Consider the following 19,399-nt stretch of genomic DNA (forward strand, 5'->3'; position numbering starts at 1 on the left):
CGAATTTCTTAAAAGGCTTTTCAAGGTAAACTAGGTCATGAGGAATTTATCTTCTGTTAAAATGAAAGCTTAGGAGGAAGTACCTTTAAGCAAAATTAAGGACACAGCATGAATAGAAAAGGAATGATGAAACCTCACCTATCTAATCTTTATAGTTCACAAAACATGTATTTTGAAAGCATGCTTCAGCATGACTTTTATTTACAGAACAGTAGAAGCCCAGGTACCCAGGGATTTTAATTTTCAAAGATTCCCAAGATTCATGTGTGTTTCAAAACACAGGCGAGATGGGACCAGTGAGACAGAATTACAGCACCATGTTTTTTCAAAGAAAATGGAATATCTGAAGCTGTGTTAAACAGCCTGCTTGTTCTTAAAAATAAAAGCACCTTCTCTCTTGGTCATTGGTGTTCAGGGAAACTAGTGTGATATTGAGCATCCAGATACACTTTAGTGTAACTTAAAAACTGAAGTATTTTATCATTCATGCAATGAAGCGTGTATTTTTATTCAAAACTTGGTGTAAGATGAATTTTTATTTATCACAAAGGATTATGATGCTGTGTATCATATATATGCCTACTTATGAGTGCATTTACAAAATAACATGCTATGTAAACATACTCAAATTTTAGTCTGTCTCTAAATAATTTATCTAAGTTGCAAACCATGATATTTACTACATTAGTGAGGGTTGTTTCATTGTGTGGGTGACGTGTGCTTGCTTTAAAAGGTACATCTTGATTAGGAATTAACTATTTTAAATTTTATAACAGAGCATATTTTAAAATTTTTTTAATGACAGTGCCTCACTCATCTTTCTAAACTACAACTCATCTAAGGGTTTCAAAGGAAATTGAATGTCACGGGAGACACAGAAATTACAAGAACGCAGGCTTTTATCTTAGAAAGGCTTGGTGGGTTTTGTCCTTAACATTGTTGAGACATTAAAGATGTAAGGAAACCTTCCAGGCTATCAAATATTGACTGGGGGAAAAAAAAATAATAAAGGAAGGAACCCCTCTTATAGTCTTGCCTAGTTGACAGGAATGACACAGCTGTAACAAGGTAAATCACTTTTCATCTTCATCATTCTTTCCTTAAGGAATCTTCCCTTAAATAAATGCAGAAAGGAGAATTTACCTGGTGCAGACATTGCTCTGCCTAATGGAGCTGCCAGAGTTGATTACTCAGTGGGGGCTTGGGAGGCAAAGAAAAGGGAAAAGGCAAAATGGTAGCAGACAACCGGCTTCAGGACTGTGCCGGCAGTGCATGACAGGGAACCGGAGCCGGAGTGGAACTACTCAGTGACACCGGTCCCGTCTCACGGCACAGCTCCTGCCGACCCGGCGGAGCGGCTCTCCAACCCCGAACCACCCCCGGCTGCCCGCCGGCCTCACACCCCGGCTGCGCCTCTCCCTCCTCCGTCTGAGGGAAGAAGAAGCAGCCGGCAGAAGCCGTGCGTGCCCCCACCCGTCCTCCGTGACAGGCCCGGCATGTGCCGGGGAGGGCTCCCCGCTCCCCGCCGCCGCCGCGGCCCCTTCCAGCTCCCTGCGGCCCGGGACGGCGGGACGGGAGCGAGCCCGACGCTGTGTTTTGCAGGGCGGAGGCGGCGGCGCTGCTGGACAGCTCCGGAGCGGCGCCCATGTTCCGGAGACGGCGCAGATGTGAGTGGGGAGCCGGGGAGAGCCGCCGGGGAGAGCCGCGGCGGAGCCCCTTCGCCGACAGGCGGGGGCGATCCCGGGAGCGAGCGCGCTCCCCGCCCCCGGGAAGCCCCGGGTTTCCGCGGCGCGGGCGGGGCGGGCGGGGGGCGAGGGCAGCCCTCACCTGCGGGGGGCGGGGGGCGGGATCCCCGCGGGCGGCGGCCCCGCGCCCCCCCGCTGACGGCGCGGCCGGTCCGCCCCGGCAGGTGACGTGATGCCCGTTGTTTTGGTGCGCCCGACCAATCGCACGCGGCGGCTGGATTCTACGGGAGCCGGGATGGGCCCGTCGTGGCGGCAGCAGGACGCTCCCCTGCCGACCGTCACGCATTGCGCAGGGTGCACCACCGCCCGGTCCTCCTGCGGCTTTAACGGCCCCGGCATGGACCCGCCGCGCCACTTCCCGGCGGGCTTCGGCCCCGAGCAGCAGCAGCAGCAGCAGCAGCAGCAGCAACAGCAACAACAGCAGCAGCAGCAGCAGCAGCAGCAGCAGCAGCAGCAGCAGCAGCAGCGCCCGCCGGCGCCGCCGCACTGCCAGCAGCACGGCCAGGACAAGCAGAGCCTCCTCCAGCAGCAGCAGCAGCAGAGCCCGTGCCTCCAGTGCAACAACTGCGCCTACTACGGGGCTGCTGCGGCAGCCGCGGGGGATAACCTGCCTCTGCTGCTCCGCGCCTCCTCGCCGCTTTCGGGCGCCTTTCGGACGCACTCCTCGCCGCTGTCTTCCGCCGCCTCCTCCCGGCACGGCAGCCAGCTGAACGTCAGCGAGTTCACCCCGTCCAGCCATGCTGGCGCGTCCAGGCAGCCTCACCAATATTCCCAGTACCACCAGTGCCATAGCCTGCAGCAGCAGCAGGCAGCCAGCCCCAGCAGCAGTGTCAGCAGCAGCAGCACTCACCATCATCATCACCATCATCATCACCACCACCATCACCAGCAGCAGCAGCGCCGGGAGAGCAACCCCTTCACCGAAATAGCCATGAGCAGCTGCAGGTACAACGGCGGCGTCATGCGGCCGCTCAGCAACCTGAGCTCGTCCCGCAGGAACCTGCACGACCTAGACTCCGAGTCGCAGCCGCTCCAGGCTCCGCTCGCCAGCCCCGCCGTCGCTGCCGGCTCTGCCCCCGCCGCCGGCAGCCCCACCGCCCCGGAGATCGTGGTCTCCAAGCCCGAACACAACAACTCCAACAACCTGGCGCTCTACAGCTCCTCCGGACCCGGCCCCGCCACGGGCAGCAGCAACAACGGCGGGGGCAAGTCCAGCAAGAAGAAGAACCAGAACATCGGCTACAAGTTGGGACACCGCCGGGCTCTCTTCGAGAAGCGCAAGCGCCTCAGCGACTACGCGCTCATCTTCGGCATGTTCGGCATCGTCGTCATGGTCATCGAGACGGAACTCTCCTGGGGCGCCTACACCAAGGTACCAGCTCGGGCGGCAGCCGGTCCCGCCGCCCGCAGCCCCCCGCCCCGTCCCCGTCCCGCGGTGTCCCCGCTCGCCGGTGGCGCGGTGCCGCCGGCCGCCTGCTCGAGCCGGGGTGGCGGTGGGGAGGAGCAGCCCCCGCGTGGGTCTCTGAGGAACGGTGCTGTCTTTTTCTTGCAGGAGTCTCTGTATTCCCTCGCTCTGAAATGCCTTATTAGCCTCTCCACGATTATCCTGCTCGGGCTCATCATCGTGTACCATGCAAGAGAAATCCAGGTAACGTTTCCTTCAGTGGGACAGGGAGAATTGCTGGCTTAGGTAGGGGTGCGAGGCGGTTTGTCCAGGGGAGCAATGGTGGTAAGTACTGGGCGCGTCCTGCTGCTTCAGAAAGCAAACGTGGTCTCTGCAAGCCTGCCGAAGTTGGTGAATGGACCTCAGCCCTGGAGACGGGCACCATACAACGGGCAGAGAGGAGCCAGGAACCTCTGCCTGCTGGGGAATTCTGCCTGCTAGGGACTGTCGCCTGCAGTTATGCTATAGGATTGCTTAGCCCCGAGGTTATAACGTGCTTTCTAGGTGATGTGCCTGTTATCTCCTGTAGCAGCTGTACAGCAATAGTCTTTTATTTCCCAATGACTAAATTTCATGCTATGCGTTTTCTCTTGACGGCAAGGTTAATGGTCTTCACTGTTCAAGGTATGTAATCTTCACCCTGCTGTCTCAGATAGGAGTATACTCTAGGAGAGTGCTTAGGAGGAGGGGGAAGATTCATGCTTGACTTTTTTATTTAATGCTGCACAGCATCTAGGAATGTGACCTGAGAAAAGTGTCAGGAAGGATAGGGCTAAAGGTACGAGGAACATAATGGTCAAAACTATAGAATAAATCTCACAGATACTGTCACAGGTTCTGTCCAAGTGACTTAGGTCCTAATTTCAGTTGTAATTTTTTTGAATAAGAAATTAAAATGTGGCATTTCAGCTCAGCTGAAGTTTTGAAGGGAAAAATACCTTACTCATAGATACAGTGCTTTTGCTTTTTCAGATTAGAGACTGCTTGAGCTGAAGACTGAAATGTCAGATTTCAAGTGCAATGAAGAATTTTCCACTGGTACCAGTCAGTTAAATAAATAATTAAAAAAAAAAGAAGAAGAATTGTATAGTATACTGCTTCTGTGCAAATGAAAGCTGTAGTTTCAACATGAAATGGTACATAGTCTCCTACTTAGGGTAGTGTTAGAGAAGTACTGTGCTGCTGAAGACTTTATGGCAAATTGAATCCTGTTGTACAGTCTTTGCACATGCAAAACTTCTTTTCCTGGCTCAGAACCCGGTTTCTCTGCATGAATGTCAAGGATATTGAAAGCCGTTTAATGGTATTGTATTGAGTAAACAAGTGTTCTGGAGAGAGAGCAAATTTATAAGCTGTGGGAGTACTGATGAACAGGTTTCTTTATCAGTATAAAAATAAATAAGTAGCACTCCTGCAGCGTGGGAGACTTCTCTGGTGTATCTTCCCACAAATGTTTTTTTCAGGCATGAAAAGCAAAGCTGAAAACAAGCCCTCTCTAAATGTTTAAAATATTCTATGCATTTTCCAGAAACTTTAAATGGAAAGTTTTATGAAAGTTAAATAATTGTAGGTCTGTGCAGGTCCCCAGCTTATACTAAATAGTTACTCCAAGATTCGATTGTTTGTTGGGTTTTTTCAGGTAAAGAGTTAGAAATTTTCATTGTCCTGGGAATCAGATGGACGAGGAAAAAAAAAATTTAAAAATTGTCATTCCATTTTGGTTGTTTTTTTAACCGATTGTTTTAAAGAACATCCTCATATTTGCAACTACTTTTAAGGAGTTATGCAATCTTATGACTTAGTCACGGTTAATGTAGTTTTCAGTGCTGCCTTACAGTGCAGAACACAAGTATACCTGCCTGTAAAACAGCAGTACCCCATGTTTTGGAATGAGAGACACCAGAAACTGCAGTAGTCATGACAGTGCCTGGAGGAGATGCAGCTTCAAGGGGTTCTGTCATTTACATCAAAAATGAAAAGTTCTGCGTTTCAAGGAGTTTGTTAGAAGGAAAGGGCGAAGTACCCTCCGTAGCTATTAGATATCAGCTTACTTTTGAATTTAAGCATAGTATGTTTTTCTCCACACACTTGACTTTTAAAAACTAGGATGATGACAATGCAGGGAAAAGGCTATGTCAGTTCTACGATCATAAAATTTATGTTGCACTAGACACCTGAAAAAAAAAAGTACCTTTAAAATCCTTTGGCTTAGTGGTGTACATAGTGTTCTCCAGGCAAAAGAAAATAATAATGTAATGTTTTTTAAATAACCTTTAAAGCTGCCTGTTTTCTGAAGGCAGACATGTCTTTAATTCAAGCAAATGTTCTGCTCTGTGCAGAAGACTGAATAAGGTCTGTAGAACAGAGGCCACAGATGCTTGGTTGTGTCCTGGAAGGCTTTTTGCACCAGCTGTATGTCAGTCCTCCTGATCCCATTGGAACATTCCTTTCTGATTATTATCTGAAACATACTTAAATATTTGTTATAGTGTAAATAAGCAGGAAGTCATTGAGAGAGGGGAATTTGTTCCATAGAGCAGAAGAAGGTGGCTGTATTCAGCTTGTGGCTGTCGTGTCTTTCATAGTCTGGTGGGAGAAAACCAGCCAAAGCATAAGTAGATTTTTCTACAAAGCATGAGGCAAAAAAATGCTGGGAAATAAGGAACTGACAGTCTAGTAGTTATTACTGATTGTAGGATGAATACAGAGAAACTCCCGGTGACCTAAAATGCTGGCAAGTGGCAGTTAGCTTTTTTGTTCTTTTCATTAGTCTTTGACCTTGATTTATTGGTAGGAAGATCAAACAACCATGCTGCAAGGATGTCCATGGGTCAGTGCCTAGCAGCATAGCAGGTGGCTTTAGTCTTCCTATTGAAATGACATTGCTTGTATGTTTTGTTTTGAAAACAGTCAGTTAAACCAGTCTCTAGAGTTTGCCTGCCCCAGACTTGCTGCTTTTTTTAAGGCAGTTGGAAGGGAAGTTTATAAAGGTTTGCCAAGATTCTTCCCAAGCCGAGAAGTGATACGTAAGAAGCAACGTAAGACGACTGAGTTCTCTTTTCGTCTTTCCCCTGGGTCTGACCGTGGTGGATGTGCGGTGGGGAGCTGGAGCACCTCGGGTGCGGCTGGGGCGGTGTAGCGGCCGCCTGTTCAGCACCGCAGACAGCTCCGCGCGGAGCGCCTGGCCCGGGCGGCGCATCCCGCAGGGCGCATCCCGCCGGGCGCATCCCGCCGGGCGCATCCCGCCGGGCGCATCCCACCAGGCACATCCCGCCGGGCGCATCCCGCGGGGCACATCCCGCCGGGCACATCCCGCCGGGCGCATCCCGCCGGGCGCATCCCGCCGGGCGCGGTGTCAGCCTCGCCGTGGAAACCTGCTACCTGCACGGCTTTGTCTGGGGCTTCCCAGGAACTTGCACAGAGCTCTGCATCTGGCAGACCAAAGTCTCCAGACGGGTGGGAACTGCAGTAACTAGACAAGGCTAACTGTAGGGATGCTGAGTAGTCTTGTGAGATACTGATAATGTTTAAATATTTTCAACAAATAAGTTTTCAGTGATGGCACTGTGTTATTCTGTATAACTCTAGGAATGAAAATGTGAGCTGTTATGAATTTTAATAAATGTGAGTTAGTGTTAAGAATACATTGAAAGTCAGTTGAAAACAGTTGGGTTCAAATGTTAATTCATAGATTACATTATCATTTCTAGAAAAGAGGATAAAAATTGGGAGCAAGTTTGCTTCACATCCTTTCCCTTTCTAGAAAAAAATCCTGCTGGACAACAGTAACAGAGTTGGAGTTGAGAATAGTGATAAACCCAAAATGTGTGTTCACTTTCTGTTCCACTTTTGTCATGCCTATAATTCTCTTAAAAACATTACGCTTGGGAGATAATGAAATATGCATCGCTCTCTCTCCAGGCCTGTGTTTTTGTTGATTCAGTTCTTCAGAACAAGTGCTTTGTGTTTGAAAGATCAATGGGAAAAACGTAATTCATCATTATCCCAGACTAGAACAGGTATTTTCTCTGACTGTTACTCCAGTTGAGAGTTTGAAGAGGTGAAGGAGGGAAGAGCTAAAAAGACAACATTATCCAATTACCATAATAATTTTTGATATATTAATTATCCACTTCATGCATAAACAGTTTGTTACTTAATACTATTTTACATAATTAAAGCAGAGGCAGCATGTAACATAATTAAAATTGTATTCCTTAGAACTTACTGTTCCATTCCACATTTCTCTAGTGGAATTTGATCCATAAATAAAACAGAATTTAAGAAAGTTTAGGGTGGCAATTTATATTGCAAACCCGCAGTTTTTCTACTTCTATTTAAAAATTGACCTCTCTGCCTATCTCTAGTACTGTTGGAGATAGAAATGCTTTCTAACTATGCACACCTGAACTTCTACTAGCACTTGCTTGTATTACTAAGAGCAAAAGGTTTGAAATCAAAATTCTGTGAGACTGCCGGTCGGAGATCTTTAATAGCTATAGCCCAGTATTTCCAGAGAGATGGTGGTCAGTGGAAGAATATATCCACTGGAACACTTCTTTAATGCTGGACTGCTTAGTGTATCCCTTCTGTAAATAAACATAATTCCTGTCCTGAATAATAGTAACCTGAGTATTGCTAACCTGTGCTGTCCTGGACAGCATCTGAGCCTCCCTGAGACAGATGCTGTCACTCATGCAGAAACATGAAAGGTATTGGTATTTGTTAAAGCAAATAGAAATCTTTCGTGTGTATATGTGTGTGCATCAGCTGAGGTTTCTAACCACTTTTAAAATGTATTGCTAGGTCATACTTTGATAGAACACCCATGGAAAGGCTTGCAAACTCCGAGGTTAAGGTTAAGCCATTGCTTTCACAGCAGAGCCTCCCAGGGCTACGGGGAAAATCCACTGTCAGTCCGTAGATGGTTCTGAAGTGATGGGAAAATAACATGCTACTGATAGATTTAGAGTGAAATATTTTCAGTCTTCATTAGCTTTCTATGAAGTTACCACAGCTGAGAGCCCAAATGTCTTGCTGAAGAATCAAGAATCTTCTTTTCCCTGTGCCTGAAAACTTGAAAAAATGGAACAAGCAGTATCAGGTAACAGAAAAGAATGGTAGTAAATACGTAATACCTGTTTATTGTGCAAATACATCCCATAATGCATGATGGTAATAAACACAGTTTATGGGAGTTTCATTATCTTACTGGCATCAGTGGAAAGTTTTGCGGTAAAAAATTTGCACTTGTGAACAGTTAAGCCCCCTTACGGTTTCTTGTCATAAGAAGTAATGCTTATTCTACAGTCTAACTTACTTATTTTTTATTTGTTATTTATTTGTTTCTATCCATGTTATCATTTTGCCTTCACTGGAGTGGTACATGTGCATTCCCTTGTCTTGCTGGCAACCTTTTGACTTTGTGTGGAGTCTGGCTTGTCTTTGCTTAGGTGTATTGATGCATCAGGGATTGCTCACACAGCCTGTAAGTCTTCTGCTGAAGAAATGAATGAGTTAGACGAAGAGCACAGAGAGCAAGTCTGATGAAAAACTGGTGCAAATCAAGAAGTAAACTTAGAGTGCTACTTAGCCTGATCTGAAGTCTCTTGAGAACCAGTCTTTTTTTTTCTACTTATTCTAATAGATTTTGAGTCAGGCAACAAAAAAAAATCATTGTGTGGCAGTTGACCAAAGATACAGTAATTTCATGTGCAGATTCAAAAATTCCCCTCCACCAATTAAGTTTAATACACATCTGTAATGAGCAGCAGAAAATCACATAGGAATCCAAGGACACTGTATTTGACAAATTAACACCATATCTGTCAAGTTAACACTTTAGAGTATTTTCATGAAAATACTTGGTTTCAGTTCTGTTCAGTACATTTTTGGTAGTTTACATGTGCAGATCCTGTTGATGTAGGAAACACTGTGGGTGCCCACTGTCTCTGAAATGCAGCACTGCAATGCATATGGCATGGAAGGCAGGCTCGAAAATCCTTTAATGGTGGTCAGCCCTGGAAGGGGCAATAAAGTTAATCATACATTATGCCTGTATTTCCAACAGGCTTCATTAGATCCTAGGAGGAGGTGGTACCTGGTGGTGAGTACACTGAGTGATTGGTCCGGCCATACCTAGAATTATCTATTTATATCTGGCGTTGTTCTGAGCGTTTTTTAATGAGGCTGTTAGAAGTTTATCAAAATACAGCAGTGCATTATGAGGTGTGAGAAGGTACGTCATTGCCCCTGTTGGAGGAGAGAGAGCATAGAGAACATTTGTAACAAGAGATCAGATTCTGGATTTGTATAAATTGTGTATCTTAGCTGAAATGAACAGATATTGTTGTCTGCAGTATTGGAGGCATTCTGCATGCCCATCCTAATGTGAAACTATTGGACATGTCAGATCATTCAGCTGTGGGACCTTCAGGTTAGGAAATTCTATCAGGTACTTGACTGTAGCTCTTTTTTGCCTGACTAAGTGAAAGTGTGCCAACAGTGACAAGTGTACATTAGTGCTTTTTTGGTTTTGGTTCTGGTTTGTATGTGATCTACTAAATGTAGTATCTTGGGCTTTGAGTTTGATTTGAATGTATTGGACATCTGTTTTGAGAGAAGATCAGAACAAGAATGGCTGCTGTTTAGGACTTTGGAGAATTAAAATGTTCTCTTTCAATCAGCTGTTTTCACCCTTGATGATGAAAGTTGTCACCTTGCCTTACTGAAGGATAAAGTACTGCTTTGAGCCTGTGAAGCTCCTTTTAAGATTACCACTAAGAGAAGAGGCTGTAATTGGTCTTGTAATTAGCCTTCAGGTAAGCTGGGAATATCGGTCACTGTAAAAGTTTTCTTTTATGAGCTGAGAATAAGCTATAAAGTATTCAGGAATTTTGTGAGAAAGTTTTCACAGCTCTGTTCTACTGAAATGAGAAAAGTTGCTTATCATGATGACACACAAACACAAATAGAATTTAATTTTTTTCATGCTTTTTTAAATTTAATAACATAAAATACATTACATTGAAAAATGTGAATGGAAAAACTTCTGTTCAATAAATGTGATATGAGAAATACACAGTGAAATATTTGAGGATCAGATTCTTAACACATAATGAGTGCTCTAAATTGAAGTGCTCTAAAGATTCCATTACTTTAGGTACTCACAAATATAGATCCCTTAGTGTGATTATTCTTCGTAGAGAAATACCATGATGTATTCTAGATTCAGGTGTGTAAATTGACCTTGTACCATTACTTTAATGAAAGACACATTAAGAAATTTCTTCATGTGTCTATCAAAAGATCAGAAGAGACTGTCATGAGAACATGCTTTACAGCTAAGAAATAATTCTTTTGTAAAGGCAGCAGTCAAACATGAACATTTATACTTTAAGCTGGCGTGTCTGAACCCAAGCTTTTGCAAACAAAAGCGTTCAGTTAATATCGTGCATAAATATTTTCATAATTGCAGAGTATCACACATTTGTTAGTTACTGATTCATTTACTTCTTCCTTCTTGAACAGTCCCTGCAATTGTTCCCTTCATCTGTGTGAAAACCGTCCTTAATAAGCATAGGTTTTACTGACATTTTTTAAATGGGTGTGAATATTATATATTTCATGAAGGAGTGAGCGGAATGAGTTCTGACAAGCAATGTTTGCATCTTCTAAGGTGATTCCTATTCACTTTCATTTTGTTGGAGACAGACCGATCTTTTGGAATTAAATTCCTTTTAAGGAAATTCTAAACCTTTTTGTGACAGATGGAAATGCTCCTGTGTGTTCCATATAAAGTAAAGCAAAAGGGTAAGCCTCAAATAACTTTATATTTTAAAGTCCTGCTCTTAGTCTTTTCAAGAGTAATGTGCTCTGGGTTTGTTTTTTTTCCTCTGCAGAAACAAATTAAAACAAAATCTTGTGATGAAGTAGCAGCTTCTAAACTTCCATGCATACTAATACTATACAGTTATCTTGATGTATAGGGGAGAGCTGGTTCTGTGTTATTTGACTGACCAGCAGAACTGTTTATGGAATTCTAATTGAATACAATCTCACAAAGTTACTGAAAGCTGCAGGAGCCATAAGGGTCAAAAAATAGAGAGTTAAGAGGCTGTATAGGTGTAGCTCTTAAGTATAATTCATCTTGCAAAACCCCTGTTTGTAAAAGGGTATATTTGAAATTAAAAATAATGGAGAAGTAAATATATGTGGGCTGATATCCACAGATTTTATTTTCACCTGTGGATAAAGAGCTTCCTGAGCTTTCTTATCTGTATTCTGCAAAAAATAATGTTCCTTGTAGTATTTCAGAGTGTAACTGTGTGTCTTCCATAAGCAGTTATGCATCAGTTCTGTGGTTCAATGAGTAGGTGTAAGATAGCCTGAAAAGAAGGAAAAGCTTTTATAACAAGTATTTGTATTGTATAAAAGTATTGTATTATAAAAGGGAATTACCTGGACAAGTCCTCACATTTTTTCTGTCACTTAAAGGATGTTTTTACAAAAGGAAACATTGAGACTAAGAGTTCAAGTGCTGTGGACGTAATCTGGGGATGGCTTCCTAGCAAGATGTGAAGCTCAGGCTTGCCTATCTTGTGGTCTTATGCTCAGATCAGTCATTTGTCATGTAAATAAAGACACTGTAATTGCCATCCATCTATGCCTATAATTTTCAAGAATTATATGCCTACTTTAGCAGATGTCCCAAAAACTGCAATGTAAAATGAATGCAGTGGTCCACAGTATGTTCTAATGAGATACTATTCTTTATGAAGCATTTTATTGCTATTAAAATAGTTTATTCCATCTTTCATAGCTCTGCAAGTTCTGTAGCATTACTTACAGGTATACCCAGTCATTCGCACCTGCCCTATAACTGACCTCTTATGGTAGTGTCTTTCTCTAGAGTAATCCATTAGGAAGCAATGCTTCGTCTTCAGTCACTTAACAAAATAAAGATTCATTCTAGTCGGTGATAGGTATTTCTTGTTTTGTGACGGTTTGTTACACTTTTAAGAATATGATCTGTTGCAGCCAGAGAGCAAGGCATGTCTTTAATTAAAAATAAAAATGACACAGTAACTTTGATTCAGTCTGCACCATAGCATCCATAAAATCCACATACATAAGAAATCTGAATTACGTCTGGTACCTGCAGGAAGGCTGAATGTCCAGGTGTGGCTTGACATACAAAATAAATTACCTCCTACCTAAACAAATAGCAAAAATTACTAGAAATAATGATCCTGAGCATTCACTGATAACATTTAAGTTTAAAGATGTTTTCATCAAAATTTTTCTCACTGCATTTCTGATACAGTATTAGTTAGCATTTTTACACCAGTCATGTGCAATTGAGCAGTGTTTTGACTTCAGAAGAGGATCTGTATTTGTGAGTATCTAAATTAGTGGGATCTTTAGAGCAATTCAGTTTAGAGCATCCTTATTATGTGTTAGCGATTTGATCCTCAACACCTTTGTTATCATTAAAATATTTTCTCAGGAAGACTTGGAAGCTCTTGAACAGAAACTGATTTATGAATAAGCTAAGGTTCTCTTAACCCACTTCCCTTTGGCTATTTCTCTGCAGTAGCAATAAAATTCAGTTTTGACCATGCAGCTACTATAGCCAGATTATAGCGGGTTCCTTTTTTGTAAATTCCTCTGTAGTATACTACCCATGAGTTTTTCTTGGGCTCTACATAAGGAGTTGGCTGATATAGCAGAAATTCTCATCCGTCCAAATTCGAATATAACTGAAAAGGTACCCTATGGCAGCTGCTACAGAACATGATCCTTATCTGAATTGTGTCATGGGTAAAGTGGCTTCACACTAAGACCACGTCATTCTTTTGCCCTTATTCAGGATTAGACTTCATGGTAAAAGCGAATAATTTGCATTCTGTTGCAATTTTTGCAGTATGATAGTTTAGAATAATTAAAACTCAATGTGTTAAGATAGACAAGTGCTACACCTGATGTATTGCCAGTTCAGTTTCAGTATAGTTTTAAGACAGTTTAATAGCACAGTGTTTAAAGTAGGTATTGAGATAAGACTACCCATGGCCAGTCTGATTTTCAGATTTGGTTGTCAGATAGGAAGGTGTTTGGTCCTCTTTATGTGCAGCCGTATATGAACAGATGTTTGTCTACCTCCCAGCAACAGAATGGGCTGCAGTGGAGTCAGATGAGAAACTTAACAGTGTGGCTGTCAGCGGACAGGCCATTCTTCTCTCCCACCATTTGGCACTTGGAAGGAAAAGAGGGGACAGAGGGTTTTTTTATATGCAGCCTGCAATCAGAGACGTCAGCTCATCCAAAATTATTAATTCTTGCATTTCACCTGTGCCTTTTGTATGTATGTTGTGGCTGATAACATCCTATATTAACTGCTGGACATCAGAATTTTTGCTGCTGTGGTATGTCCCATTGAGCATAATGGTTGTGGAAAGAAAGCTTTCTGAAACACTTCTAATGGCAATTTTATGTTTAAATTGTGGACAATAAGGGGGTTGACTGCAGTCAATGCGAACGTGTTTCATGTATTTGGTTTCCAGAGATGTTAAAAAAACACCAGTTGCTTTGAGGACAGAGCATCTTCTACCTGAGATCTGCTGTAGAGCAGACAGATTTGATGAAGCTGTAACATTCAAAAAATTATTGGGCAGCACAAAGAACTTCATGTACTAAGACATATGCTGAGATGATTTTTTTTCCTGAGGAAGCAGGTGCACTCATGATTAGTATTGATCAAGTAAAACGGTATTTTACCTATTAAGAAATACAGGTACCTGTAAAAAAACTCATGCCTATGTTTGTTTAACCGGATGTTAATAACTGCGCTACTTAAAGATATTTTAAGTTGATCTTTGAAGCAGTTTGAAGACTTTATCAGCTATATGGTTTAGCAGCCCACTTTAGACCTTCTTGAGTAAAAGGTACTAAGGACATACCTTCTTTATTGCTGCCCCCTCAAAATTTTACTTGCCAGGATGAGTTACAGAGACATTTGAATAGAACCAAATGCCTCTAAACACTTGGAATTAGTGCATGACTATGTTTATTAGGATTTTTAAATATACAAGTACTTCTAACTCCATTCTGCTTTTCCTTCTGCACAATATATTTCCACTTATTTTAGTAGTCATGCTTTAGGACAATACTTGGATTTTATATTTCTATATTTGGAGTTGATTTTAACATACACTTGAATGAAATTCTGGGTTAAACAGAAATTCTGGGTTAAGACAGTAAAAAAACTTACAGGGACTTCATGATTCCTTTGGTGCTGATGTGTACTCACCCATTTTCATTTAAATAAAAATTTAATCCATTTAAAAAAAACACAAACATTCAAACTTTCTCACATACTTGAAGTATTTATGTAATAAGTAAATGCTAGAGGAGGAACTGAGAAGACAGATTCTTGTGTATATGACGTGTTGTTACCCATCATTTCCTAAAAACAAGTTCCTAAGTTTAGAGTCACTGTTGTACTCCTTTGGCAGAATGAATAAGATAGCTCATCTTATTTAGCCTCAGATTCAGTGTTTCTTCCTTTAACTTCTGTCTCCACTGAAAATATATTGCCAATTTCTTCAGAAAATATATCCTTTTTTTTAATTGGTTCCAGTTTTCCTAGTAGTAATGAAGCTGATCATCCCTGAAGAGAGTGAGGCTTCTCTCACAGTGGCAGATGGCAGTCGTTTTGGGAGATGGTGTTTTCTTCATGCAGTGATCCATAGAGAAAATTATTTTTAGTACTGAATGAATAAAAACAATTCCTAAATTAATAATTGTAAAATAATTATTTAAAATTAATAACATAAATATATTGAAATGTAGATTTCTTCCCAGCGACTTTTGCATCTGCAGGAAAAACGTAGAATGTAGAATAGAATTACTTTATTTCTGAGGTACTTGAAATGAGAAAAACATAGCACAGACTGCTATGTTTCTTGATAAATACATTTTAAAAGTTAGTTCTGCAATATTGCACAGTTACTTTGTAGGAAGATGTGCTGTGTTCTTCATATATGAAGTTTTGCAACTGCCGCTCCAGTGCAAAGCTAAAATCATCCCTTATTTTGATACCAATGTTTCAATCCTTGTACTACCAAGTTCAGTGTAGTAGTTGAAGCAGACCTAAAAGACCAGAAGAAATGTTTTAAGAGATTTTGTTTGATTTTTGAAGAGATTTTTGTTGCTAGAGATTGTTTTATTAGCATGGTTGTTTATTCAGTGTGGTCATTTTTTTATATTTGTGAAAGTAGACCTAAGCAATCCATTTACTTTGCAACCTTCCCTTTTAGATGTAATAAAGCTGGCACAGTTGATGTTCTGGTGCACTCTTTTAGCAGGGAGAGTGCGCCAGGGCAGGCCAGCTAAAGCACAGGGCATGCAAGTTGGCAGCAGGTGGAAGCTGAACTCAGAACAAGATGTGTTGTGGCTAGGTTACGTGCTGGTAGGTTTCTTAAGGGCTGGCTACATCCAAATAACCTTCCTCAGTCCTTAGAGATGCTCCTGACTCCTCATCATTTTGTGGCCTCCTCTGGACCTTCTCCAGTAGCTGCTTGTCTCTCTTGTACTGAGGAACTGAACTGAACAGAGCACTCCAGATGTGGCCTCCCTAGGGCCGAGTAGAGGGGCAGGATCACATCCCTGACGACCTGCTGGCCACACTCTTCCCAATGCAGCCCAGGATCCCACTGGCCCTCTTGGCCACAAGGGCACTGCCAGCTCACGGTCCACTTGTCATCCACCAAGACTCCCAGGCCCACCTCCACACAGCTGCTCTCCAGTAGGTCATCCCCCAACCTGTGCTGGTACTTGGGGTTATTTTTCTTGCACTTGAGTGATGTTCAGAGCTTTGTTAAATTAGGCTGCTTCTGTATCTGTCTGGAGGACATTATTGATTCTCAAAGCCAGGCACAAGAGCTTTTGGAAACTTCTGACACGGGGTGGAAGCCTTCTACATGAGCTTAACGAGCTTTTTCTTACTGCTTTAAGCAGCCAAGGGGGTAGGATCTGAAGCTTTGGTATAGTGAAATAGCTGTTAAATTAAGAATATTGTTAAAATGAAGAAATACCCTTCATAGACATTAACTAGTAGAAATTCCTGTTTTGGTCAATTCAGTTGAGTCACATAGTAGTTATTCTGCTGAATATCTCAAATGAATATAGTCACCCTGAGTGGTGGACTTTTATTTATGGAGCTCTGATTTGTTCAAAGGTTCGTAAAAATTTGTGTAACTCCATATCTCTGTTGATTACAGATCTCAGGAAGCTCAGCTGTGATTTTTCAAGCAAGACTCCAAATTCAATTATACTAGGAAGTTTTCTTGTGAAATACTTTTTTTAATAATAAAAGTGAAAAAAAATTGGCTTTATATTAATTTTGCTTACAATCTATTAGTAATAGCAAGCTCATTATCTAATTACTTCGATTTTTTTATATATTTATGAGCTTTTGATGACTTCTTAGTTCAATCCATAATTGTGCTTTTCTCAGGGGTTTCTTCTTCTCTGTAGCATTAGGAAAGAAATCCTGATATCTTGGAATGTCTTTTCTATTTTTTTTTTTTCTTCGTAGTGCTTGGATTTTGATTCTTAATACTATTACCTGCACAGAAATTCAGGAGGGCCTCACCTTCTTTGGGTGCCTGGAGCTCATACATGGATATGGAGAGACCTATATGAAAAGAAATTATGTACATCCCAGCAATTGCTAGTGCTATAATGATCTTTTGGCATTGTAGGTTGTTGGGGGGGGAGGAGGGGGTGTTAAGCTGTTTCATAGTTTGGGATGAAGAGTACAACTGAAAATCTGTCCAGTACCATTTAAGAATATTGAGGAATGTTTCTGAATATCTTTAGAGAGAGAAAGCTAAAAAGAATAGCGTCAGCTTGTGGATTAAACCAGAAGGGAAATATGGGTAGGTGGAATTTAACTTTGTGGGCTCATGCAGGATTTAACCCTATGTCATTAATTTGATTTTAAATTCCTTTCTTTCTAAAAAATCTCTGTATTTTTTTATAATGATCTGAGGGATAGATACTAAAAAAAGACACAGACGAACCTGGCAAGAGCATTGTTTAACACGCATCTGTATTTTGAAATGGCTGTGGTTACATGTGACCTGTCAGAGTAACCAAGATGTACTGTTCAGATTATTTTAATGTGAAGGTTTTGGTACTGCACTTCTGAAGATATAGTTCACAAAGACTATAAATGCTCTGAGCCTCTTTTATGCATCCCTTCCTGAGATGGTAACATTTAAATGCAGTATTTGAGAGAAGTATTTTGGGCCTGTTTAGCTACCAGGACACATTAACATGAAGTTTGCTTTACATACATGATTTATTTATAGCAAAATATTAATCATTATAAAAAACTAATTTTGCACAGAGATGTCAAATTGAAATGTACTATGCAAGTAATAATTTTTATGCTGAAACTAAGTACCAGACTTTTAAAATCTTCTGTTTAAATTGGGATGTTTATAGTTGGGAGGGGAATATGTATGCATGTGTACGTGTCTAAGTAATAGAGCAGTCTGGCTTCCTCATTTGAATGAACTAAGCATGTCTCAGTTGGTAGATAGCTATGCCCGCAAGACCTTGTGGATCAATTTCTAGTGACCTACTAGAAAGTTTGCTTTTAATTCTGGATGTGGGAAATATTCTGGCAAAGATAGGATAGCCAATCCCGCATGTCATTTTGTGAAAAAAACATAATCTTTACCTTCTGTGCTTCGTATGTGCAGAAGGAGTTTGATGCCTCATGACTTCATGTGTATTAAACCCACTAATGTCTCTGATCTGGGGCATTGTGCGTAGGGTGAGGAGTACAGCAGCTTCCAGGAACTCCTGTAGGCTCTCCAAGGTCAACATGCCTTTGGGTAACTTACAGACTATTTGATTACATGCCTTCCAATGATGTAAGAAAGTAATTACCATCTCCTAGTTAGAGGCACCTGTGCTAAAGGCATAAGATAGCAATCTCCCATCATGACTTGAAAATGGCTTTAAATCATTTTTACTTAATGAGGTGCTGTGGGATAGTAACTTGGCTTTTTGGAGTAGTGAGGCAAAACCAGTATCTTCTTCATTTACCATAATGTTTTTCTTTTTTTTGGTTGTGTAATTGATATTTTGCATACTACACACCATAGAAAAACATAAGGTCAAACATTCTGGTAAGTCATCAATCCCAGAGGCTGAATTTTGCTACTTTAAATCATAGTCCTATCAGTTCTTTTATAAGATTTAAGTGACTCCAGTATTCAACCGTTTTTAATTTGGATTCTTAAATTAAACAATTGCAACAATTTGCTTGTAAGTAAAGTTGATTTATTTTTTCCAAGGAATGCTTCTAGCACTACAGCTGATGCCACTTTATCACTGTTTATTGCTTCATTTTTACTCCTGTATTAATGTATCCCCACAGTGTTACATCAGGGTAGTGATACAGTTCACAGATTTGTTCTTTTGCCTGTAAAGGCCTTTTTTAAACATGACTAATTTCCTTGTTCTTTGCACTCACCAACATTTAGCAAATTAACTTCTCTCCTTTTGTTTCTCTCCTTCAGGGAGTCTCTGATCCAATTTGTTGCTGCAATCTATTTAGAATGCCTTTCTGTTTTTTCCTCTGGTGTTACATGAATGTAACACTGTGTAACACATAAGTGTTATGTAGGCGTACACATACCTATCTATATAAATATCTGTCATATTTATTTTTACGTTTTTAATGTTTGGCATTACAGATATCAAGTTTATTTGAAGTTGAAGATTGATTCTGTGTCTTACATTCACACACAACAAGCTAGAAGTATATTACATAATTCCAGGTGAAAATAACTTCACACAAAGTGGAGATGTAGTGAAGTTATATGAGAGTTCTCTATTTGAAGAACCTTGCAGTACACTGATGAAGTACTTGCATTAGATTCTAACATGGAATAATTACAAAAAATTAGAAAAAAACGATGAATAGGCATAACATCTGTGACCTTGACTGAAGTTTGTCCTTCTCTGTGAAGTGCAGGACTCAAATCTACAGGAAGGTTCGATCACTCTCTTATTACATTCTCTTTTATTGCTAGCATCGTTCCCATTCAGTTGAGGAGTAGTATCTTGAAATTAATGCATGCTTATTGTAGCCAGATTGACTGAAATCAGCTAAGAGTGTGCATACATGCCC

General features: G+C 41.4%; 1 protein-coding gene across 5 annotated transcripts in view; it reads left to right on the forward strand.

The window, feature by feature from the left end:
* Positions 1–1,603: 1,603 nt before the first annotated feature.
* The window catches only part of KCNN2 (potassium calcium-activated channel subfamily N member 2), a 72,758-nt gene continuing 54,962 nt past the window's right edge, over positions 1,604–19,399 (forward strand). For all 5 annotated transcript variants that reach the window (XM_039567206.1, XM_039567207.1, XM_039567208.1 and 2 more), the window contains exons 1-3: positions 1,604–1,667; positions 1,910–3,117; positions 3,298–3,393. In XM_039567206.1, coding sequence (XP_039423140.1) covers positions 1,646–1,667; positions 1,910–3,117; positions 3,298–3,393 — 1,326 coding nt within the window. In that variant the 5' untranslated portion in view covers positions 1,604–1,645. The remainder of the gene's footprint in view (positions 1,668–1,909; positions 3,118–3,297; positions 3,394–19,399) is intronic.

Source organism: Corvus cornix, chromosome Z, assembly GCF_000738735.6.
Source record: "Corvus cornix cornix isolate S_Up_H32 chromosome Z, ASM73873v5, whole genome shotgun sequence".
Classification (NCBI taxonomy): Eukaryota; Metazoa; Chordata; class Aves; order Passeriformes; family Corvidae; genus Corvus; species Corvus cornix.